This window comes from Furipterus horrens, unplaced genomic scaffold, assembly GCF_987537825.1.
Source record: "Furipterus horrens unplaced genomic scaffold, mFurHor1.1.pri manual_scaffold_1, whole genome shotgun sequence".
Taxonomy (NCBI): domain Eukaryota; kingdom Metazoa; phylum Chordata; class Mammalia; order Chiroptera; family Furipteridae; genus Furipterus; species Furipterus horrens.
In genome coordinates, this window is record NW_028327171.1 from 11296917 (window position 1) to 11321603 (window position 24687).

Consider the following 24687-nt stretch of genomic DNA (forward strand, 5'->3'; position numbering starts at 1 on the left):
GGCCCACAACCCTGGCATGTGCCCGGACCGGAATCTAACCATTGAGCCACACCAGCCAGGGCCCTTCTTTTTGTATTGTGGTAAAATACAAGTAACATAAAATTTGCCACCTTAATCACTTGTAAGTGTACAGTTCAGTGTATTAAATACATTTATATTGTCCAACCATTGCAAACATCCACCTCCGCAAAACTGAAGCCCTGCACGCTGTCTCCTCGCGCTCCCGCAGCCCCGAGACCACCACAGTCACGGTCACTAACGTTATCTATTTCCCTTTTAACTCCAAACTTCCTTTTGGTGAAAGAAAAACGTAATCACTCTGCTCCCATTTGTGAAGTGGAAAGAAAGACAAATGATTCACACTTCATAGTGCAGAAGGTGAGGTTAACTGATTTACAAGAAAAGCAGGAGCACGGGGGTCCTGGTTCCAGAAACCTTTGCCATTTCTGTCATCCATTAATGGATCTGTATCTTCAGGCCAGAATGGTCCGATGACAGTGCTTTCCCTGTGTCCGGGTTGGGCGGGGAGCCCCGGCACTTTGGCTCCGCCAAGACACGAGGCCGGGCGGCACAGCAGGGGCGCAGTGTCCCGGGTCCTGCAACCGCGGGAGGCACGACACGTGAAGTACGCCTGCGTGGGGCGATCAGCCCTGGGCAGGGCCTTTCAACGAAGGGCCGGAACGCACGGCGCCTGCGCGGAACACGGCCCTTGGTTCCACTCGTCAGGACCGCGGCTCGAGCACGGAGTGAGCATTCGCGGGGCGTGGCCTTTTCACTGACGGCTTGTGCGCATCGCGCCTGCGCGGGTTAAGGGCGGTGGCTTCGGCTGCTGGCAGTCACCGTCCGCCCCTCCACGCTGGCGGTGTGGACGCAGAACACGGCTGAGGAACGCGGCTGGGTAGGTTTCACGCGGCTGAGGTAGGTTTCCCGTGGGCACCTCGGGCCGCTGGGCAGCGCCTAGGCAGGACATGGCAGATGAGAGGTCTTCACTCGGCGTGTGCGTCAGCGGGCGAACTGAGGCCTCCATCCTATTCCGAGACCACCCGGGACCTCGCCGCCCTAGTGCTTCGCGCTGTAGCAGGTGTTAGCGAGTTCGGCGCCCCGCCCTTTCCCGGAGTCCCGCACACACCACGCCCCTTTACTGAGCCACGCCCCTCGCAGTGGCACGCCCACTTTCCTTCAGTCCGCGCCCCCTTGTCAGCCCCTTATCCGCTCTGAACTGACGTCACGCTTTCCGCTTACTCCTCCATCTGCTGATTTTACCCCGCCCCTCCCTTTACTGCCCCAACCTTTCACCCATCCCTTCGTTGACTGCCTGCTCCTCACGCTCCTGGGGCACAGAGACTGCGTCCCTTTGCAGGCCTGGCCATCATCTGGCCCTCAACCCCTGTCTTCGCCCTCCATATCCATCAACCTGGCCCACCTGGCTCTATCGGCCCCGCCCCGCCCCATCAACCGGGTCCCACCCAGGCCCCGCCCTATGCCATCAGCCGAGCCGCGCCCAGGCCACGCCCCACCTTAGCAACCGGGTCCGCCCAGGCCACGCCCCACCCCTTGAACGGCCTCGCCCAAGCCCCGCCCCATATCATCTACTTGGCCCAGTACCCGCCCCACCCGTGTCCCAGTGCAGTGTTTTCCCATGAAGATGCAATGTTTGTCAATTAGTATTTGTGATTATAAATGTCAGAAAAATAATTTTTAGGTCTTGATTGATGAGTGAAACACGCACTTTAAACAATTAAATTGAAAAAATCATCTCAGAGCATAATATGGATTACACTGTCACTGGGAAAATAAGAATTGAGAATGTGAAGGAAAAGACTCTGGAAGATGCAGACCTTGGTTCCTGTTAGTGGACGCACTTTAAGGCCCCAGGCAGGGAAGTTTAATTGGAATTCAAGTTAACACGGTTCCAAGAAAAACTTTTGACAGTGGTGTGTTTTAAATCAATCCAGGTATCTGACAGAAACTAACAGGCTTTGGCCAATGAGTAAGATTAACACCTGGCAGACGAGAAAGAAAACGCACTTCTTGGAAGTTAATAAGTTTTCAATGCTTTTCACTGTTTTTATAAAGAATTGCATTTATAAATTTTATTTCTATTCCATTCTTTGCACATAAATGTTTTACTTACATTTGGTAGAGAACATTTTCATGAACCTTAGAAGCGAAGTAAACTTAAAACATTTTCTCATTCTTTCTCTTTTGAAGTAGAAATGGAGAGGAAAATGAAGCATTAAAAGGGGCAGCTATGCTGCAGAACCTAAGAGAACTATGGCAACATCAGGTGACTGCCCCGGAAGTGAATCTCAGGTAATTTCAGTTTTGATCTGTAAGAACCTGTACTTAAAGACCATGAACATGACAGAGAGCTGAGATAAGAGTGATAGCGCTTTCCTTGGACTTATGAAGGTGGCCACCAACCATGGGATACTTAAATACAGCAAATGCACCCTGACCGGTGTGACTTAGTTGATTGGGTGATGTCCCACAGAGCAAAAGGTAGGTCGCCGGTTTGGTTCCTGGTCAGGGCACATGCCTGGCTGCAGTTTGGGTCCCCTGACAGGGTGCTTTGGAGGGGCGTGTTCAAGGGGCAACCTATTGATGTTTCTCTCCCTCTCTCCTTCCCTTCTCCTCTCTCTAAAAAAAAAAAATAATTAAATACAGGAAATGCAGTGTTTGTAAGGATTACAGATGACATTCTGCATTGGGCATTGTAAACATTCCCCAGGAATCTATTTTTGGTACCTCTGCTGGTGGACCCAATACATTTTCTTAGTTGTTTAATAAAGGTTCAGGCATAATATGTTAAACAGGCAGGATACATCAGAAAAGATTTGTGTATTCATACTGCTTTTTTTATTTTTTGCCTGGGGCACACATACAGTTTCATTCAAGTTGGCAGTAAAAAAAGTCATCTTAAATTTCAAGAAAATGTTGATTATGTAAAATTAAAAATTGAATGAAAACTCTAATAACTCATGTTTTTTTAAAATTAAACAATTTCATGTCTGTGATGTCAATTTTAACATTTCTTTTTCCCCTCTTTTTATTCTGATGATCTAATTTAATTTGAGTTTTTATATATAGGAACTTATAGTTGGATCATTTCATTAATCTGTTTCTTAAAATTAATCATAAAATGCTTTAATTCCATGGATGTCTCATTTTTCCTTTGAGAAATATACAAGATGTTGGAACATTTACAGAATAATATTTCAAACATCAAGTACATATTATATGGAAGCGAAAATTTGTTAACATTTTATCATGTGTGCTTCAGAATACATACACACAGTACATAAAACAAAACCATAAATAAAGTTTGTTATTCAACCCCAGGCCCAGTCTTCCTTTGTCTCCAGAGGCAAACACTACTATGAGCTATAAATTGGTTTCTGTGCTTCTGCACCATTTAAAATACTTTTTATAACTTATCCTAGGCATCTTTAGAATTAATCTAAGTGGCAACATGTTCTGTGTGTTACCTGCACCTTGCCTTTTCCACTAATGTTGCTTTGGGGGATTTGTCCTTAATGCGTATGTAGAGCTAGTTCAATTCAAAAGGATACTCCTGCAGTATCTTCCTTATAAGAACATATCACATTCATAGATATGGACAGATGTCTGTGTATATTAGGTTTGTGCCACATTTTATTTATTTTTCTTTTGTTGGACACTTAGATTTTTCCAGTTTTTTTCTATTTCAAAAAGTGCTTCAGTGAACATCTTTCTACATGTCTCCTTGTGCACATGTGCTGTAGGGTTTACACCCAAGTAATGGTGTTGCAGGGTGGAAGGGAATGGAAGTTTTCAGTTTTACTAGGTAACGATCAGTTGTTCTTCCAAGAGGCTTTACTAGTTCACAGGTCCGCCAGTAGTCCACAGTGTTTGCTAACACTTGAGAGCATCAGACAATTTATTGTGGTTAGTCTGAAGGGTTAGAAATGGTATCTTGTTGTTTTAATTTTTTATTACTTATAAATCATGATTTGACTCCTTATTGAAATGTTACTGTCATTTAAGTTAATACTGAAATTTATTTCAATAATATTTGTGTTCATCCTAATAATGGCACCTTCCATTACAGAAGAAATGCCTGATGCCCACAATTTGTGTTTTCTCTCGTTTTTCCCCTTGATTAGTCTTTTTAGGGTTTATCAATTTTATATTTTCAAAGAACCAGTTTCTTTGTTGACTTTCTCTTTATTCATCTATTCATTGATTTCTGCTTTTTTTCCCCTTTAGTCTGTTCTATTTGGGTTTATTTAATTTTTTTCTTTTCATAACATCTTGAGATGGAAACTAGGCACTGATTTTAAACCTTACTTCTTTAATATATGTCTTAAGACTATAACTTTTCTTTTAATCCCTGCTATAGCTGCCTCATACACATTTAAATAGGTTGTATTTCCATTATTGTTCAGTTAATATACTTCTTTATATGTCACAATAGAAATTAGTAATTTTCTGGGCTATTTAGAAATGTATTATTTCCAAACATATGGGAAGTTTTACTTATCTCTTTGTTATTTAATTTTAGTTTGATTATATTTGGTCAGAAAATACAACATACTTCGTAAATTTCCATTTTTTGAAATTTATTTTGGCGTGCTTTATGGGCTTTTTTGACTAATGTTCCACATGTACTTGCCAGGAATACATATTCTACAATTGTTGGGTGTAGTGTTTTACAAATGTCATTAAGGACAAATGGGTTATTAGCATTGTTCGAATCTCTATATCCTTTCTGATTTTTTGTTCACTTGTTCTATCAGTTGCTAAGAGAGATGAGCTTTAAAAAGTATCTGCTAGGATTGTAGACTTGTCTGTGTTTTTGTTTATTTACCTTTGGATCTATCACTTTTTGCTTTATATATTTTGAATCTGTTTATTTGGTGCATATGTTTGGGTTGGTTTTTGTTTCTAGATTAATTGGCCCTTTTATTTGTAAGAATTCTGTCTCTTTTTACCCGTTAATACTTCCTTGCCTTGCATCTCCTTTGTCTTACATTAATATTGCTGAGCCAGCTTTCTCATGGTTAGTGCTTCCATGGCTCACATACAAATATTTACCTGTATGTTCACCTTAGCTAACTCCTTATATTTAAAGTGTTTCTCGTAAGGTGCCTATGGCGGTGTCTTTCTTTTTTTGGTCAGGTAATTTCTGCCCTTTATTTGGAGTATTTAGTCCATTAACATTTAATGTAATGACCGATTCTACCATCTTGCTGTTTGTTTTCTGTGTATTTTATTTTTTCTTTGTACCTTTCTCCATTCTTGCCTTCTTGTGGATTAATAAAATATTTTCTGTTATTCTATGTTAGCTTTTTAGCTATACTTTTAAAATATTATTTTAGTAGTTACTCAAGAAATTGCACTATGAATCCTAAACCTATTCTGGTGGTTTTTTTTTTTTTTTGGACAACTTCACAATGTAACAATCCTCCAAATCAGTTCCATTTAGCAGCCCACATTTTTTGTGCTATTGTTGTAACTGTTTTACTTCTGTATCTGTTATAAACCCCACAATGAATTGCTATTGTTTCTTTATGCTATCAAAAGTCTTTTGAATACAGTATAAGGAATAGTCTGTTTTCCCACATAGTTACTTTTTCTGGGGTTTTACACCTATCATTCTGGGAAAAATGAAGACTGATAATATCTGTTGCTGCTGGGTATTAGGCAGAGGGTAAAGCATGCATTGCTGATGATGTGAAGGGCAACAGTCTTTGGAAGAATCTGACAAAAGTTTGAGTGAAAACTATGCTTATTTTTCAGCTCTGGCATCCCATAAAGAATAGAATGTCACCACATAAGGATAAATGTGCACAGATGTTTGTGGCAGTGTTGTTTACAGTGGTGGAAAATTGGACACCAAGAGAAAGTCCATCAGTCGAGGATGACTGACGAGTCGGGCGCAGTTTCTGCTGCGCACTGTTACGTGGCTGTTGAAATTATAAGTTAGGGTTCTAACAGCTGGGCAGTTTTTCCCATAAGGTGTTGTGTGAGTTAAAAAGCAAAATCAAAGAAGAGCCTGTGACGTCATTTACGAGAAACTATACCAAAAGGTAAACTGAACGGGGTGTGCGTGACACAAGCATGGTGAAAGGAGGGGAGGATATAGACCAGCTGATCAATCAGGATGAGAGGCGGTGGCGAGAGGCCGATGGCGTTGGGGGCGCAGGGGCAGGGCATGGAGGGCAGCCTTGGAAGAAGACGACACAGTGACACACTGCTTACAACTAACGCTACGGTAATAGGAAAACATGCAAAGGATGTAAGTAGGCAATTAGCAACGTCAAAAAGGAGACTAATGAGCACCTAAAAATCAGGTTTGACCTCACTGATAATCAAAGAAAGGAAGTAACAAAGACCGGTAATTTCTCCCTCTTAAACCGGCAGAGATTAAAGTGATGACTATCCATTGTTGGTAAGGGTGTAGGAAAACCTGTGGCTGACTCTCCTGTGCTGAGTCCTACGCTCACGTAGGAGTCTAAGGAGCCACCGTTCTGGAGGGCATTTGGGAGTGGTATCAAAAGTCATAAGTGTATGTATCGTCTTGATCCACCAGCTTCACTTTCAGGAATTTATCCTAAGAAAATGGGGAGGGACAAAATGATTTAAGAAAGTTCATCTTCACAGAATTTATAATAGTGAAAAAGTGAAAACAGTTTTAAGTTTCAAAACTAAATGATTGGATAAATGTTTTAATTCATAGAATACTATCTGGTATTAAAATGGTTTAGAAGTATATTTAATAATAAAAGAGAATATTCAGAATTTAGTAAGTGGAAAACATGTCACAAGGCAGAATTGTGTGATCCTTATAAACAACCTATACGCACGCGTTAAATGTACACTTTGGAAAGGAAGTCTGAAAGGATGTTAATGTGTTAACTGTTGTTATCTCTGACCAGTGAGGAAGATTACATATGGTTTTAATTTTCCACTGTGAACTGTGCTTTCACAAGAATTTCACGGGAATTACGTTTGTGGTTAGGAAAGTTTGTTCAAAATGTCCGTATTGGGATGGTTGGTACAGTGAACTGGCATGGCAGCGGGAGGTTCTGTCGCCCTCAGCAACACCTTCCAGGCAGGCCCTCCTGTGCGAGGCGGAGAGGGCAGCACGCAGGCCCCTAAGGCGCGGGGCCCTCTCTGCGCCCTCAGCAGCCTGTGCCAGTGGCAGTGGTGTCCAGTGAGGCCGCATACCTGGGGCCAGGTCACCAGCTCCTTCCCTAGGCCTCCGGCAAGGCCCATACAGCTCTGTCTTCGAGTCTGATGAGATCCCTAGAGCGCAACACCCAGAGAGACACAGGACGTTTTTCTCCTGGGTCTGGGCATCACTTTCGGAAAGCGTCCCTGATGCTCAGGGGTCAGTCACCTCATAGACACTAAAAGTGCTTCTTTCTTGTTTCTTTGATGTTCTCTTGAGGTTGAAAATAATTTTGTACTAGAGATATGAAGTAAAGGTGGGCCCTGGCTGGTGGATTGAGTACCAGCCTGTGAAACCAAAGGGTTGCCGGTTCGATTCCCAATCAGGGCACACGCCTGGGTTATGAGCAACCACACATTGATGTTTCTCTCCCTCTCTTTCTCCCTTCATTCCCCTCTCTCTCAAAATAAATAAATAAAATCTTAACAAAAAAAGTAAAGGTGGAATGTAGGTGAGACTCTCAATTCTGCTGGCAAGGATAACCCAACTGTATGATGAAATCTTGGTCACTTGAATCTTCAGGAAACCATCCTAATAATCTTGTGCCAAAAAGGAAGAAAGAAAGGAAAGAAGGAAGGAAGGAAGGAAGGAAGGAAAGAAGGAAAGAAAAAGAAAGAAAGAGAAGCCCCATAATCATTTCCTTGTTTTCTCCTTGGCTTTGCGCAGGAGGGAGAAGAACCCGTGGGACACTGTGCAGAGCCCCTCCCGGAGGCTGTGCAGCCCGAGGAGTTCGTGGCCATCGCAGACTATTCTGCCACCGATGAGACACAGGTAGCTGTGTACGCCAGGTCCATGCTTTGTGGCTTCCAGCATGCTCAGTGACAGAATTAGGTGTAACTCCCCAGAAGTCCTGCCAAAGTTGAAGTGCTCAGATGTTTAGAGCCACTTGAGGCCTGTGAGTGGCTGATCCTTCCCTTCCCAGCCTAACAAACTGTGGTCCCAAGCCTGCTGTGAAAGATATCTGGGCAAGGAATGGGGGGCCGGGGGTGGGGGTGGGCAGGGCACCTGTTCTGGTTTCTGCTTGGCAATCCTGAGCCTATTCTCATTACTTAAAAGTAAGGTGATAGAATGGGGCTTTCTTTACTTTGTAACAGGAATTTCTTAGCCTAAGTCTTCAGTCTCTGAATCAGCTGTCACACAGCTGAATTAATGGTGGAGAAGCTGTTGAGAAATTTTGTCCTAAGCCATTAGAAAATGTTTACTCTTTCTTTAAAAAAAAAAAAAATCAATTAAGCTGTGCTTTTCCTTCATGTAGATGTTCCACAGAAATCTAAATCCTGGTACCATTTTCATAAATTGTCGCTTGGTATAAATTACCCATTGACTTCTTTTTGAAACTGCTGTGATTTGGGCCCCAGTGAGAGGGCATTTATCGCAGAGCCACCGTTGAAATGACAACTGTGGGTTTTCCTTGAATTTTCACTCCTCTCTATTTGTTTCCAGCTCAGTTTCCTGAGAGGAGAGAAAATTCTCATCCTGAGACAAACGACTGCTGACTGGTGGTGGGGCGAGCGTGCCGGGAGCTGTGGGTACATCCCAGCGAACCACCTGGGGAAGGACCTGGAGGAGTGTGACCCCGAGGACACCTGGCAGGATGAGGAGTACTTCGGCAGCTACGGGACTCTGGTATGGCTTTCCGATGCCTCGGTCGGTGGGCCGGGTAGCGGTCTCTTCTCTCTTGTTTTAGGTTCTCACTTTTCAAAGGGGTGTCTGGGCTTCTCCTCATTGCTTAGAGCAGGGCTTCGCAGGCTGCGCTCTGCTTTGTGGCCACAGGCCCTGCTGCTGCAGTGTGAAAGCAGCCCCCCAAACCAGGAGGAAGCCAGCACGGCTGTGTTCCAGGGGAACGATCTCGGATACTGAAATTAGAATTTCATAGAATTTTTAGGTGTCATGTTCTTCTTTTGATTTTTAAAAACCATTTAAAAATGTAAAAGCCATTTTTATCTTGCGGGCTGTACAAAAATGGGTGGTGGGCTGGATTGACCCATAACTGTAGTGTTAGTTGACCCCCAGTTTAAAGATACTATCTGAGTAATGGGATTATGAACTTTGCTCAGTATTTAAAAAAAAATTTTACTTTAAAAGTAAAATACAAAAAAGATATAAAGCAACAATAATAATACCTCTAAATAGCTAGCTTATTAAGTTTGTTTTTTAAAAAAAATATGGATAAAGGCCTATAATCCTATGGTCTGGACAACCTGTTTATATTTTAAGACTAGATAAAAACATACTTGCAGAATGAATGTTACAAACCTAATGTGGAGTGAAAGAAGCAAGACATCAAGGAATAGCTAACATTTGGTTCAGTTATATAGTTAAAAGGTGTTATTTATGATGGTTGTGCACAAGTGGTGAAGCCCTGAAGGAGATCAGCGACCTGGTTCCCCTGAGGGTCAGGAGGGTGCTTATGGGTAAGAGGGGTCTGTGATCGGCAAGGCCAGGGTGGAAGGTTTGGGGCACAGTGTTCTGGTGCTGGCTTTTCCATTACTGTATCTGGGAGTTATACATTTTTGTAGGTCTGTTATATTCCACAACTAGAAACGCTAACGTGAATGAAGAACTATTGATGTATGTACAGTGGTGCGGCACACAATGACATTTTGGTCAATGACGGGCCATGTATGTGATGGCGGTATACCACACGGCCGAGCTGTGCAGTGCGCTCTGATGTGCGCACAACGACAAAATCGCTTAATGACACATTACTCAGAAGGGATCTCGGTCATTAAAGGGTGCGTGACTGCGTGGTTAGAGCTTTCATTCTCTTAAGAAAGACATAATGAAATCTGGAGCCTGTCTCCTCACTCCCCGCAGAGAGCGCTGCTATGCCTTGGGCTTTCTTTTGGCAGCAGTGATTATGCTTCTACCAGGTCTAACCTACATTGGTTTTGGTTTTCTTTATTACTAGAAAAGGAATATTCCACACACTTTTCACCTGGCTCTTTTCACATAGCTGTGTTATTTTGAAGGTCTATTCTTTACAACATCTGCAGAGTATTGTGTTGCTTTTAAAAGGACTGTGTTGGTGGACTGTGCTTATTTAACAGCTTTGTATCGTGATAAGCAGTTCTGTAATGATGGATGTCCTCCCACATGAATCCTGCTAAACTTACAGGATGTAAGTGTTTTTTACTTTGCTGGATCGTCCCATTTTGCCCCTCCCAAGAGAGTGCTGATTGTACACCGGCCTACCAACGGTGTGCGATGCTTCTATCACCACCACAGAGCATCAAAGGGAGACAGGTTTTCCATCTTAAAGGTGAAATATGGTATCTCTTGATTTTGATTTCCGTTTTAAAAAGTGAGAATGATCATCTTTTATACTTTATTGGCCTTTTGTATTTCTGCCTTTTTTGGGGAATTTTCATATAATTTTCTCATTTTTCTTTTGATTTCTGTTGATGTAAAAGTTAAGCAGTTTAGCCTGTATTTGTATTTATTACACTTATCACTTGCTACTCTTTTTTTCCTATAAAACTTTTTATCTTTATATAGTCTCATTTGTCTTTATTTCTTTGTGGCTTCTGGGTTTTAAAGGCCTTCTTCACTGCAAGATTATAAATATAAATATGTAAAAAGCTTTCTTTTAGAACTTTTATGATTCATTTTTTTACAGTGAAGTAGCTAAGTCAATCTGGAATTTACTTGTAAAGAATTAGTTAAAATTCTGACTTGATTTCCCCACAAATATCCAGTTGTTCCTCCATCAGTTACTGAACTTCTTTTTCTACTGATGTAGAAATATACATTTATTGTACTTTAAAGTTCTAAGACCTGTTTCTGGAATCTCTGTTCTGTTTCATTGATTTGTTTATTTCTTCTGCAGTTCCAGATACTTTTCATTATTAAAGATTTTTAACTTTTGTGAGAGCAAGGCCTTGAGCAGCTCTTCTATTTTTTTAGAATCCTCATGGCTAGCTTTGGCTGTTTATTTTTTAGAAACTAATTTTATTATCATATGTTGTATCCCCTCCTCCCCATGCCAAATTATTTGTCACTTTAATTGGTATTGCATGGAAAGTGTACATTAATTTAGGGAGAAGTGACATCTTTGTATTATCACATTGCCCCTCTACATTAAATCTTGTTTTATGTCTCTCAAAATTTTAAGCTTTTGATCTTGTTAAACCTGTTCTTAGATATTTCTTTATGGGTTATTATTGTAAATGGATGGGTGAAGTGTTCTGTAAGTATCAGTTTGGCTACGTTGTTTGATAGTACTGTTCAAGTCTATGTCCTACTAATTTTCTGTTCATGTCTATCAATTATTGAGAGAAGGGTATTGAAGTCTGACCATGATTGTGAATTTGTCTATTTCTTGTTGCAGCCTACTGGTTTTTGCTTTCTGTGTTTTGAAGCTCTGTTATTAGGTACAGAAGTATTTAGAATTATTAAATCCTTTTGCTGAAGTGATTCCTGTATTATAAACGAACCTTTCTCATCTCTGGGAACATTCTTTGCTCTGAATGTATTTTTTCCTGCTCTTAATGCTGCCACTTAGTTTCCTTCCCCTCACATCCTAGCTCTGACCTTCTATTGAGGTGACTGCTGCGGGCAGGCTAGCTGGGTCTTGACCTCGCTCCCATTACCCTATGTCAGTCCCTTTGTTTTTCAGTCATCAGTGTGTTTTTGAGGAGCCAAGATGGGCTTGTGAAGGCCCGTTCAGACCTCCTGTTTGTGCTGACACGGACAGGGTGGCCCAGCTATGTGTCTTCCTCTAAGTGAGGCTGTCCGTAAGCTGGGTTTTCTGCAGCTTGAGACCTGTGGGTGCTGCCTCACTGGTAGTTGGGGCTCTGGCTGACATTTGGCTCCATGAACCATCTGGGGAGCCTTTCTCTGCCTCCCTGGGGATTGACCCAATTCCTGTGGGCTGTATCCTTGGATTTCAGATATTTTCCTTCCTTGGGACATGGCTGGGGGTCCTCGAGCTGAACCTCAGAGGATTGGTGGGGCTGTCATCTCCCTCCAGAGCAATAGTTTCTGCACTCCTCAAGCAAACGAGGGACGGGAGTGAGAGTGTCTTTTGGACCCCATGTGAAGAGGATTCCGGGACGGGAGCTCTGTGTGCCTCCTCAGGACCCCTCCTGATGGCTTGTCCGTGCCCTCTTGGTGGACATTCAGTCAGGCTATGTCTGATCAGGACCATGGCAGTTCCTTCTGTGTCAAGGGACATCTGCACTGCTTCCTAGTGATCCGCACCTGCTTCTCCGCTCCTGGCTCTCTGGGAGGTGCAGGGAGAAGCTGTAGGCACCTCATTGAAACTGAAGGACTCTGGAAGCTTCCAGTTCATTCCTTCACTGTCTAGTCTCTTTTTAATCTGGTGGAATATTTTGACCTTTGGATTGTGCATGTTTTTAGGTGTGGGGTCAAGGGGCTAAACTTAGGCCACCACCCTCCACCTTAAACCACAGCTTGGTGTAGCTCTAATTACAGACATTGACTCTTACTGTGCTCTTCCTGTAGAAACTTCACTTGGAGATGTTGACAGACCAGCCACGAACAACTAAATACCACCATGTTATCCTGCAGAACAGGGAGTCCCTCAAAGACAAAGTGATTCTGGATGTCGGCTGTGGGACTGGGATTATTAGCCTCTTTTGTGCACATTATGCGCAGCCCAAAGCGGTGAGTAGGGGGTGGCCATCCCTTACCCAGGAGGCGTTGGGGCAGGCAGCCCCGTGTGGGTGCTGAGGCTTCTGCCCACCTACAGCCCCACGTCTGTTTGAGGCAGAAGGTTGGAATTAGGACTGGATGCAGCTCCCTTCCCAGGGCTCCACCTGGTGCAGGCAGCACACTGGCCCTTCCGCCAGCAGCACACTGCCTTCCTTCCGTCCCTGCCATTTGCCATTTTCTCTGGCGCCAGTGATGGCAGGCTGCCGTGCGGTGCCAGGATGTGCCCTGATGGTGTTTCCACCACATGCAGGTGTATGCGGTGGAGGCCAGCGAGATGGCGCAGCACACGGGGCAGCTGGTCATGCAGAACGGCTTCGCCGACATCATCACTGTGTTCCAGCAGAAGGTGGAGGACGTGGTGCTGCCAGAGAAGGTGGACGTGCTGGTGTCCGAGTGGATGGGGACCTGCCTGCTGGTAAGGGCGGGGCGGCAGCTGGGCTGGCCTCCAGGATCTCCACAAATCATGATTAGTTCTGGCTTTTTTCCTAAGGTCAGCTGTAATTGATTTTTTTTTTTTATATGAACATTGGCCCAGTGTTTTATTTTTAACTGATTAAAAAATGCTTTTATAAGAAACCTGGAACTCTTTCATGAGTGATTTATATAAACTCTGTTTTCTTTGGGAACCTGCAAATATCCAGTGCTTAGTGTGTGAGGCTGATTTTTGGTGCAGGCAGAGTCGTTGTCACTTTTCCCAGCCTGGGTCGCCCTTCTCCCAGCTGCCCCTTGTTTAGTATCCGTGAGACCCAGGCTGGTGCTTCTTGAGTCTCCCAGGTGGGAGTGGACACTTTCCTGGTTATAGACCACCCCACCCTGCACAGTGCTATACGTACTCACAGACTCTGAGTTTGGGGGCTGCAGGTCCCCGTCTCCTCGGACCCTGTGCCCAGCCCTCTGGCTCAGGCTCTAAGGCATCAGAGTGAAACACCCCAGTCTGAAATTAGCATCTGTAAAAATCTAGAGAAATACGTCTGGGTGAACATGAGGGGAATGTGGCTGATGTTTCCAGCAAGGGACCTGTTTAAGTGTTGCCCCTAGCTGCTTACGGATCGCAGAGATTGGGGGAGATGACAGCAAACGACATGGGGCCTTTAGCCCTGTTGAAATTATGTTGTCTAAAGAGAAAGTGTAAATAGACTCAACATCCATGATGTAATTTGGCTTATTCATAACATCTATGGATTCCTAAGATTATACATGAGGATAAAAGGGACCAATTACACAATTAATTCATGAAGTGGGCATTGGCCTTCGCCCCCCAGATGCCAGTGTTCATTCAGTCATGTTTACTGAGTTCCTTCTGGCCGTGGGGACATGGGCAGCCAGCCTGGGGTGGAGATGAGTATGCCCATTGCAGTCTGGGGATGGGGGGCAGCCCAGCTGCCAGGGGTCCAGCTCTGCTTCTGGAGGGGGGCAATGTGGGAGACAAAGAGGAAGAAGGGGAGGGAGAGAGAAGGAGGGGAGGGGAGGGGCAGCAGCATCAGGCAGGGGCAGTAGCGCGGACTCAGTGTCCCTGTGATCCAGTGGTGGGTGGGAACAGAAGCTGGGTTTAGGTTCTTGGTGCCCGCAGGCCTTTGTCATGTGTTAGGCAGCCACTGGCTGGCCTGTCTAGGACTTTAAGGGGTAGAGTAGAGATCAGGCCATGTATGGGAGGCCCCACGGGACTACAGGGCAGGCGAGGCCTTCAGGGTCTGGGGGTTGGGGTGGGGTTGCGTGGGGAGCGGGTAGCAGGGTTGGGGAGGGTGGTTGGTCAGGGGCCTGTGGCTATGGGGGTTGGGGAGTGGGGTAGGGTTACCTGGGGTGGCAGGGTTGGGGAGGGTGGCTGGGGGGTGAGCAAGGAAGGGGCCAGAGAAGGGAGCCGAAGGGGAGGACTAGGGGAGAGGTACTGAGGGGGAAGGACTGGCAGGGGCCCACTGAGGGGGTGGGAGGGGAGCAGGGTCTGGTGAATTCTCTGTCCTCTGGAAGGATGTCTGGTCTCCAGCCTTGGGTGGAGCCGTTGGTAGGTCTGCAGTTTCTCAGGCAGAGGAGGCAGGGTGGGGTCCCTAGACTTGCTGGTGGGGGTTGTGGGCCGAGGGAAGGGCTGGCTGATGTTGTTCAGCAGGGAACTTGTAGGGTTGGCAGCTCCATTCCACACGCAGGTGCAGGCATGGATTCCAGGGCAGGTGCAGATTTGGGGTGCAGAGGGCTGGACCCTGATGGTGCAGGGGTGAGGAAAAATGAGTGGTACCAAATTCAGGACAAGGACCTTAGAGCAGATGGAGAGTCCTGGGAGGCCTGGCTTCTGTGTGCAGGTGCCTGGGACATCCCATCAGGGAGATCCCTGCAGTGTCTTGACTTGGCCTAGAGCTGTGCATTTGGGAGTTGTCGCAGCTGCACCCACTTGGGTTGCCCCGTGTCCCTGTGCAGCGCCTGCTGTTCCCTGCAGCTGTGCTCCGTGCCCTTCTGGCAGCTTCTTTAGGTTTCCCTGCCTGTTCTCAGAGCTCCTCAGACTTGAGGTCCCCAGTCTCTCCCACCCATCTTCCTACTTTGCTGCTGACATATAGTAACGAGACAGAGAGATCATGGGACAGGACAGGAAGTGCAGAAGCAGCCCCAGATATACATGCATTTAGTTTATAACAAGAAGAGGTTTCCAGTCACTGAGGCAAGGATATGTAATTGTCCAAAGATGCTGAAACAATCGATTATTTTGCAGGAAATGCTTAGGTCCTTCTTTACACCATAGACCAAAATAAATTCCAGATAGGTTATAGAGTTAAGCAGTTAAAAAAAATTAAAACAATTGTTATAAATTCATCTGATGTTAGGATGGGAAGATCTTTCTAAGAACAAAGCCCATAAAGGAACTATAAAATAAAATATTTGACCAAAGATGTACCCTTTATACATAACCAACCTATACATTATTAAAAGGTAAGTGGAAAAAAATACAATAAAAAGGTAAGTGAAACTGAAGAATTGCAGTGTATATGACAAAGGCTAATATCCTTATTTCAGCAAGAGTTCCAATAAGGCAAAGAAAAGCATAAGATAAATAACTCCAGGCAAGTGGGCAGGGGGCACAAAAGGCATAAGACCAGGCACACGGTCATTGTTTAATGTCACTAATAATCAAAGAACTTAAAATATTTTTGAGATATCGAATTGGCTGAGAAATCATCTAATATCTGATGATGCCCAGTGTTCTTGAGGTTTTGGGGAAACCATCATATACTCTGTTCGGCAGTGCTGATTGGTGTAGCTTTTTGAAGGAAAACAGGGAAAAATATGTCAAGAAGCATTAAAAGATATTTAAGTGACATTATCCTAAGGAAATAATCAGATTTTCACACATATTTATGCTAAAGAATGTACATAGCAATATCATTTAAAATGGGAGAAAACTGGAAAAAGTGCAAATAATGGTGGCAATCAATAAAAGAGACTACTCTGTGGCCATGAAAATTATATTTTAGAAAGATTCTTTATAAACTTGGAGAAAAGTTGGTGACAGTTTGTTTTCAAAAAACCACAAAAAATAATTGCAGTATGATTCCAATTTTGTTTTTAAGATCACATGGAGCAATGACCTCGCTTCAGTTCCAGGTGAGATGGAGCGAGCATCTCCCACCCTGTCTCGCCCCCTGAATGCAGCGGCTGATCTAGCACAGGGCGTAGTGAGAGGCTGCTTGAGAACTTTGAAAAGTACATATTTTAGTGAGTGGGTTGGGAAAGACCAGAATTTGAAGTACTACTTGAGTACAAAGTACTGGTCTTGAGTTTATCATTTATTCCTTTTCTAGTTCTAGCTCAGCATATGTAACTTCAGTAATTTGGAGAAAAAGCACCGTTGACCTTAAAAATAAAAGTCAGTTATTTTACCAGCAAAAATTGATTTATTCAGGGACAGCAAAGAATTGAAATTTGGGGCAAGCAAGCTGTAGCGAAGCCATAGGCAAGTCCAACAAAGGAGAGGAACATTGTTTTATGGAGGGCAAGGAGGAAGTGGGGAGAGATTGGATTTACTGCATGCTAATTTAAGAATAAAATTAAAAATTACACATATATAATTTTCACATTCGTGTATGTGTGTGTGTTTGAAGAAAAATTCTTGAAGATAAACTTCTGAGTGGTGGGTTCCTTCTGGGTGTTGGGTTTATTCAGAATTTTAACTTTTATCCATGCTTTTCTGAGTTTTCTAAAATTTCCCATACCGAGCATGTATTACTTTTATAATAAAACCTTCCCGAGGTTAAGGAAAACAAAACCCTCTGTGGCTTCTCACCTGCTATAGTAGTGGTTCTCAACCTTCCCAATGCCGCGACCCTTTAATACAGTTCCTCACGTTGTGGTGACCCCCAACCATAAAATTATTTTTGTTGCTACTTCATAACTGTAATTTTGCTACTGTTATGAATCGTAATGTAAATATTTGATATGCAGGATGTATTTTCATTGTTACAAATTGAACATAACTAAAGCATAGTGATTAATCCCCAAAACAGTATGTAATTATATATGTGTTTCCCGATGTTCTTAGGCGACCCCTGTGAAAGGGTTGTTCAACCAACAAAGGGGTCGCGACCCACAGGTTGAGAACCGCTGTGCTCCAGGATGAGGGATCTCTGGCCTCACCTCGCTCCCTGGTGCAGTCTCTGGTTCAAACACTAAGCTGTGTTCTCCGTTAGGCGACACATGTTGCCTGTGTCTGTGGGCTTTCTGAGCAACAGGAGGTGGCTTTTTGCTTCTCTTCTGACTTAAGCACCACGTGAACCTCCGTGGTATTCCTGCTTTGACCTTTCATGTTTTTAAGTAGCAATTTCAGTTAACTTAAAGGGTTGTGAATATTCTGAGACTATCCCAGACCAAACTGATTTCATTTGACAGTTAAAACCCTGCAACACTTAGGGGCTTTTAAAAATGGAGCGGTAACTACCGAGTGACTGAAGTAGGATGAGAAGGAAGATTTATCCTGACCTTTAGCCATGTCTGAGTTCTGAGTCTAATGCGAAATGATGGAACTTTAACCTAAGCTGTGATAGGAGGTGACTGTTAATGTGTGGGAATAAGATAAATTCTCCAAGACATGTCAGGTGGACAGCAATTATCCTAACTGGGGATACTCTTGAGGGTGAAACTTGTAAAGACAGGTACCAGACTGTCTGAATGCAGCAGGGAGGTCTGTGCAGACACTCAGTCACCCTGTCTCCCATGTGTCTCTCCCTCCTGTGCAGTTTGAGTTCATGATCGAGTCCATCCTGTATGCCCGGGATGCATGGCTGAAGGAGGGCGGGGTCATCTGGCCCACCACGGCGGCGCTGCACCTGGTGCCCTGCAGCGCCGACAAAGACTACCGCAGCAAGGTCCTCTTCTGGGACAACGCCTACGAGTTCAACCTCAGCGCTCTCAAGTGAGTGTCGTGGCCCAGGCATCCACGCGTGCTCGGGCCTCCCACAGAGTGAGCTGCAGGAGTTTCTGAGACAGGATCATGTGCTGTGGTGTAGAACTTGCCGTGAATCTAAATTTATATCACATGCCTAAGAATTTCGCATGTTGCCTTTAATGTCTTTAAACTGACAGTAGCTGTGATGGGAATTGAAATGTCTTTTGCAATCTGAGTTCCCATATATAGTGGGCCTTTACAAATGAGCCCTTCATAAATATGTGGGCCATTGAATCGTTGCACCATCAGCCCAGATCCCAAAGGGAATGGGGAGGGAAGGGCCTGACAGCGTTGTTCTATAGTTCATCTAAGAAAAAATGGGTAGGAAGGGCTGGGCAGGTTATGAAAAGAGCAATGAGGAGGTTCTCATGCTGCCAGATGACTATCCAAATTATTATCAAGTCACAGAAACAGGCAAGTCACTCACACAAAAAAATTAACCAAAAAATACAGGGTGGGACAAAAGTGGGTTTAAAGTTGTTTGAATGAAAAAAATATAATTAATAAATAATAATACAAGAATAAACTCTGTGGTTTGCATACTCACAACTGTAAACCTACTTTTACCTCACCCTGTATTTGAAAAAAATTGCAGCACTTAGTAATTAAAACAAATGAAATGAATGCCATTTTGCTCACCAGATAAGCAAAGATTAAAGTAGCAGCCTGTGTTCCTGAGCCACATGTATGATGGGAGAGGGACGGGCACCCTGTGAACAGAGCTATGGGTGTGGGGACCCTGCAGGTAGACATCGGGGTGTCCACTCGCCATTACCATCAGAGCCTCCTGCTCGAGGGTACTTGTCACAGAGCCGGGGTGTGCCTGTGTGCATGCAAAACGTTGCAACAATGGCTATCCATAGCAACGTGGTTAAATAGCCATCGGATGGGGTATCGTGCAGCTGTTTAAAAGAACCCAAGTGTTATTAGAATTAAGAGATAGTAAATGATATTAGAGTTAAAGCAATAGAAAAGTACTAGGACACAGACTGTCTATACAGAATGGCTTCTATTTTGTACAAATACATATCTCTCTCAATATGTCTGTGGAGGAGAAAAATGACTAAATGTATCAAAATGCTAAGGTAGGAGTATGCTGTATTTTCTAAGTTCCTTATAAGTGCATATTTTATCATAAAAATATTAAAATATGTACATATAGTGGAGACTTACTAAAATGTTTACTTTTATTTGCTACTTCAGAAGTTACTGCTGTGCTTAATGTTTGAAGCATTTCTGTGGTAAATAACTGATTACTTTTGGGCAAGCACAAGGCTCAGCCTTTGAAATGGAGCGTGAGATGGGGGATGACACGCAAAGGGGCCGGGCAGGACATCCAGCTCTGTGTCCTGACAGTCAGCCCTGCTGAGTCATTGCATTTATTACAGAGTAACCTAGAACAGAAGTATCTTTTTTTTTTATTTGCTGTGATTATAATAGAAGATCCATGAAAAGTGTTTTGGGATAAAATAGATTCTAAAACTAAAAAAAACACGTTACAGCCCTATAGCTTCTGGGCATCTGGTGAAGACTGGTTTCCCATGTGTTCAGGCCTCATGAGGAGGACAGAAGGGAAGTAAGTGCCCCATTACTCGCACACTCGGACCACTTGTCCTCCAGGCTAGCCTGTTGGGAGGGTGGCAGGGAGGGACCCGGAGTTGGGCTCTCAGGGCTGCAGACAGTGGGTTAGAATTCCTGCTAACACAGAAGGGAGAAAGCATGTCCTGTTGTCACAAATGTGTGTGTCGGAGCCTGAGGTACTGGTGATGACTTTGAGTAATTACTTTGACCTCTCCCCCAGATCTTTAGCAATTAAGGAGTTTTTTTCAAAGCCCAAGTATAACCACATTTTGAAACCAGAAGACTGTCTCTCTGAACCGTGCACTATATTACAGCTGGACATGAGGACGGTGCAGATCGCTGATCTGGAGGTGAGCCTGTGGACTTGGTGCGCACCGCGCGTGACTCCTGTTCTACAAATAAACGAATATATATACTTTTTGCTATTGATTTTCCCACAGTCTTTTTTCTTATGTTCTATGCTGATTTTTTAAAAAATATTTTTACATTGATATCTTATTAGTTAACCTCTTCCATTTTTAGATTTATGTTTAATATTATTGACATCTTCAGATTCAAATGATATCCAATTTTGTGATGGAGTTTTTAAAAAAAGATTTTATTTATTTATTTTTAGAGAGAGGGGAAGGGAGGGAGAAGGACGGGAGGGAAACATCGTTTGGTTGCCTCTCAATGCCCCTAACCGAGGACCTGACTTGCAATTCAGGCATGTATCCTGACTGGGAATCGAACCAGTGACCTTCTTGGTTTGCATGTCGGCGCTCAATCCACTGAGCCACACTAGCCAGGGCCATGGCACAAGTTTTAATATTTTACTTTCCCTGGGGGGGAAATTCTATGTTTTTTGATGTGTTCAGCTAAACTAGCAAGTTATAGGTTTGTTTCATAGTTACTGAACTAGGTAGTACAGGTCTTGGTTCAGTGCGGTGTTGTGGGATGTGGGACATGTGGCCAAGCGGAGGACAGAGTTGCCGAGCGTCGCTCAGCCTTGTGCCACGTGCTTATGAACTGTGTCCGTTTTAATTGTTTGGTTTAACACAGACGATGAAAGGTGAACTGTGCTTTGATATCAAGAAAGCCGGCACTCTGCACGGATTCACGGCCTGGTTCAGTGTCCGCTTTCAGAACCTGGAGGAGGAGGAGCCACAGCTGGTGCTGAGCACAGGACCGTTCCACCCGTGAGTGTCGGCTTCTCCACGGGTACACGGGCGGCCCTCCGCGGAGCGGAAGGGTTTGCCTTCACATTAGTGGCATGACAGAAAAGCACGACAGAGGCACGAATGTGAAGATCTAGTGATGTTGAAAGTTGACCTAAAATCTCTCTAGGCCGGGCTGACCCCCAGACTGGGGAGCTGTGACTTGGAGCCTTGTGCCCCAACTTGTCCCTGCACCCGGCTTCCTCAGGCTGCTCCTGGGCGCCCTGGAGACCAGACCCCAGGCTTCGGGAGGAGCAGGCTTTGTCTTCTCAGTTGCCCTAGATGCTGCTAAAGCTGTTCATAGTTAGCAGCATTGTAGGGGCTTTTACTCAGACGTTTTTTGTGGAAGGCAAATGCTTCTTGAGACGAACATTTTGCGCAACAGCATTTTGTGGCTGCACGTGTGTGCCCACACCGGGGAGCCGGCGTTGTCTGTTCCTGGTGCTGGACACGGCAGCCCGTGGAAATGCTGCCTTCGCGTGGGGCTTTCAGGGCCCCTTTCAGTAGCTGCCCTGGACATTCCCTGTGGGCACTGGGGGTCAGCCAGAGGTGAGCAAGGCTCCAGGGCGGGCGCCGGTTGTGGCATTGGGGCCTGAAGGAGCCGGGTCATCATTCTGTGAAAGGAGGGTGAGCTGCTTGCCCAGGGTGTCCTGTGGAGGTTGCAGGGCTGGGACTGCGGCCAGTCCTCTTTCCAGGGCGCACCTCACAGGGGTGAGTGCTCACCTTAGGAGCCAGTGGTGAATGGCGTGTGCCTGGGCCAGTCTCTGTCTGAGTGTCTGCAGGGGGCTGTTCACAGGGGGGCAGGGTTGGGGTGGGCATGGCACAGAGCCAAAGGACACATGCTCAGTGGAGGGCCAGGGGAAGAGACTCCCAGGGGAGCTGGGGGAGGGTGGCCTGAGAGTCACGGAGGAGGGAGAGGCAGCCAGCGCCTCCGCTGGGCACGACCGTGGGGCCACGCCAGGGGCGTGCTGGTGGGAGGCTGTGTTGGGGCCCAGAGTGTTTCTGTTTTTCCCCCAATGTCACAGTCGTCTTGTACACATGCAACCTAACTGTCACAGCAGTAACGTTCTTTGGACGTAGTTTCGTCGGTGTCTGTTTCTCCTTAACTGCAGAAACCAGAACTGCAGGCCTCAGTGGCTTAGAGGAGGAGCTGGGTGACTTGGGGTGGACGCCTGCTGTGCAGGATGCAGGGGCCGGGTTGGCCCTTTGAGGGGCCAGGGAATAGGCTCCACACAGGGACCCTGTGTCTGGCCATGCACCCCTGAGCACCCCAGTGTCCCCGGGGCCGCCAGGGCGAGCCGCCCCTGCCCCTCCCGGAACCTGAGCGGTGTCCAGGGGCCGTGTCCTCGCTGGGCTCTGTCTGCCCCACAGTACCCCTGAAAGGTGGGGCCCAGGGCCGGCTCTCCGGTAACGCCGCCCCCATGTCTTGCAGCACCACCCACTGGAAGCAGGTGCTGTTCATGATGGACGAGCCCGTCCCCGTCTACTTAGGGGACGTTCTCACAGGCTCGGTTGTGCTGCAGAGAAACCCAGTGTGGAGGAGGCACATGTCCGTTGCTCTGAGCTGGTCTGTCACTTCCGGACAAGACCCCACGTCACAGAGAGTAAGAGATTTAGCTGTCAAGTCACGCTGTGGTGCTGGTGTCGGGGATGGCTGTGGTGATCACAGTGGCGGGCGCTCTTCCCTGCCCTGGCCACACGCCATGGCCACGCTGTGTCTGCATCATTTTTCTAATCCTCATGCTGGGTAGTGGACGCTGTTATCTCCAGAACAGGAAACGGGGGTGCTGGAAGTTAGTTTGTTTGTGACACAGCTCGTCAGTGAGAGGAGACCCCACCAGGCCGGAGCCCTGGGCGGAGAGAGGGGGCAGAGGGCTGAGCCGCGGCGCGGGCCCACACACCCCTGATGCCCACAGGCGGTGGGTGTAGGGCTGGGCAGCGCGAGGCACAGTTTGAGGGGTGAAGGCCGTGGCTCCTCAAGCAGAACAGCGCGGCGGTGGGGGTCTTGGCTTCGGAGACCACTGGCACGTGGATTCTTTTAATGTAGGGGGGAAAAGAAAACCGTCAGATGGTTTTCTGTTATTTTTGATACCTGCTCTGTGCTTTGCTTTACAGTTAAAAGTTTGTCGTTTAATACAATTCTGCACCTGAATGCCATCCTCTCGTCCAATGTTAAATTATTAGTAGGAGATACTGCATGTTAATCAAACGTTAATGATTTTTTACTTGCTTCATCTGTTTTCTTTGTGTTGCTCAGGTTGGAGAAAAAGTCTTTCCGATCTGGAGATGACAGTTGAAATTCCGCTCGGGAGGCAGCGTGAGCGATCGGAGGAATGCACGTGAGCGAAGGAGGTCACACCCGGAGGTGAACACTCATTCTTGTGAAAGCCTGTGAACGCTCACTCTGCCTGGCAGGTGGTAACGCCCTTCCCTGTGGGCTCCACAGACAAACACGCTGGGGCTGCCCTCGCCACTGTCACTGCCCGTGTCCGTCCTCTAGAAGTAGGCTGTGTTTCCAGGTGTCCGCCAGTGCTGTCCGGCGCCGACCTGGGGGTGGGCTGGGGGCACAGTGTTCCTAAGCTAGGTCTAGTTCTACACTCATAGGACACACGCGTCAATCTTGTCCTCCTGTGAAAGTGACTGTTCGTGCATCATGTGTTAACGGTGTCCTTACTGCCCTCGGTTCATCCACTCGCGCAGAGTGTGGGGCTGCACAGAGCCGTGCAGGACCTGGAGGTGGCAGTGCATGCGCTGGGGCTCTGCATGAGGTAGTGCAGTCGTAGAGACGTCTTCCAGATACTTCGTGTTGGCACATAGTACATCTCAATAAATATTTTTAAATAAATGAATGTTCGTGTAGGTCCTGCTTCTCTGCCTGTGCATTCTGTGTGCATCATGAGATCATACTACGTGCATTGCTTTGTAACCTTTCTCATCTAATATTACTAAGAAACTTCCATGCCAGTAGGTTCACGTCCATGCCTTTTGTGTGTGTTTTGATTTTTAGTTAACTTTTTACTGAAATATAAACTACATACTTCAGACTGCACAAGTTATGAGTGTGCAGATGGATGAAATTTCACAACATGGACACACATGTAACCAGTACTAAGATCAAGACACTTGAATTCTGATCCCAATGTGATGGTATTAGGAGATGGGGCCTTTTGGGGGGTGGTTAGATCATGAGGGTGGGGGCCCCATGAGGAATTAGTGCCCTTATGAAAGAGACCCAGAGAGCTCTCTTTCCTTTCTACCCTGTGAGGAAACAGTGAGGAGGTGCCATCTGTGAACCAGAAAGTGACTCCTCACCAGACACCAGATCTGCTGGTGACTTGATGCTGGACTTTCAGCTTCTTAACTGTGAGATAGAAATTTCAGTTGTTTATAAGGCTCCCAGTCTCTGGTATTCTGTTAGAGAAGTCTGAACAGACTAAGATAGGCCTCAACACATGAATTTTGGAGGAACACAGTTGAGTCCATAGTATTCTACTTCCTAGCCCCCATGCAAAATATATTCATTCCAACCCATCTGTCCCAAAGTCTTAACTCACTCCAGCATCAGCTCTAAAAGTCCAACATCTCGTCTAAATACC

At 45.6% G+C, this 24687-nt stretch overlaps 1 protein-coding gene across 4 annotated transcripts; it reads left to right on the top strand.

Moving 5' to 3' along the window:
- The first annotated feature begins 766 nt into the window (after nt 1–766).
- Nucleotides 767–23413, top strand: PRMT2 (protein arginine methyltransferase 2). Of its 4 annotated transcripts, none has more exons than XM_090272578.1 (11): nt 767–918; nt 2212–2313; nt 7883–7987; nt 8660–8842; nt 12683–12844; nt 13143–13307; nt 18106–18281; nt 20116–20245; nt 20937–21073; nt 22524–22695; nt 23349–23413. In XM_090272578.1, the coding sequence occupies exons 2-11, from the start codon at nt 2275–2277 to the stop codon at nt 23379–23381; spliced, it is 1302 nt and encodes a 433-aa protein (XP_090128704.1). In that variant the 5' UTR covers nt 767–918; nt 2212–2274; the 3' UTR covers nt 23382–23413. The 4 variants fall into 4 exon arrangements, with proteins under 4 accessions (XP_090128704.1, XP_090128681.1, XP_090128696.1 ...); XM_090272555.1 differs by having other exon boundaries at nt 2215–2313; XM_090272570.1 differs by having other exon boundaries at nt 767–898.
- The last annotated feature ends 1274 nt before the right edge of the window (nt 23414–24687 follow it).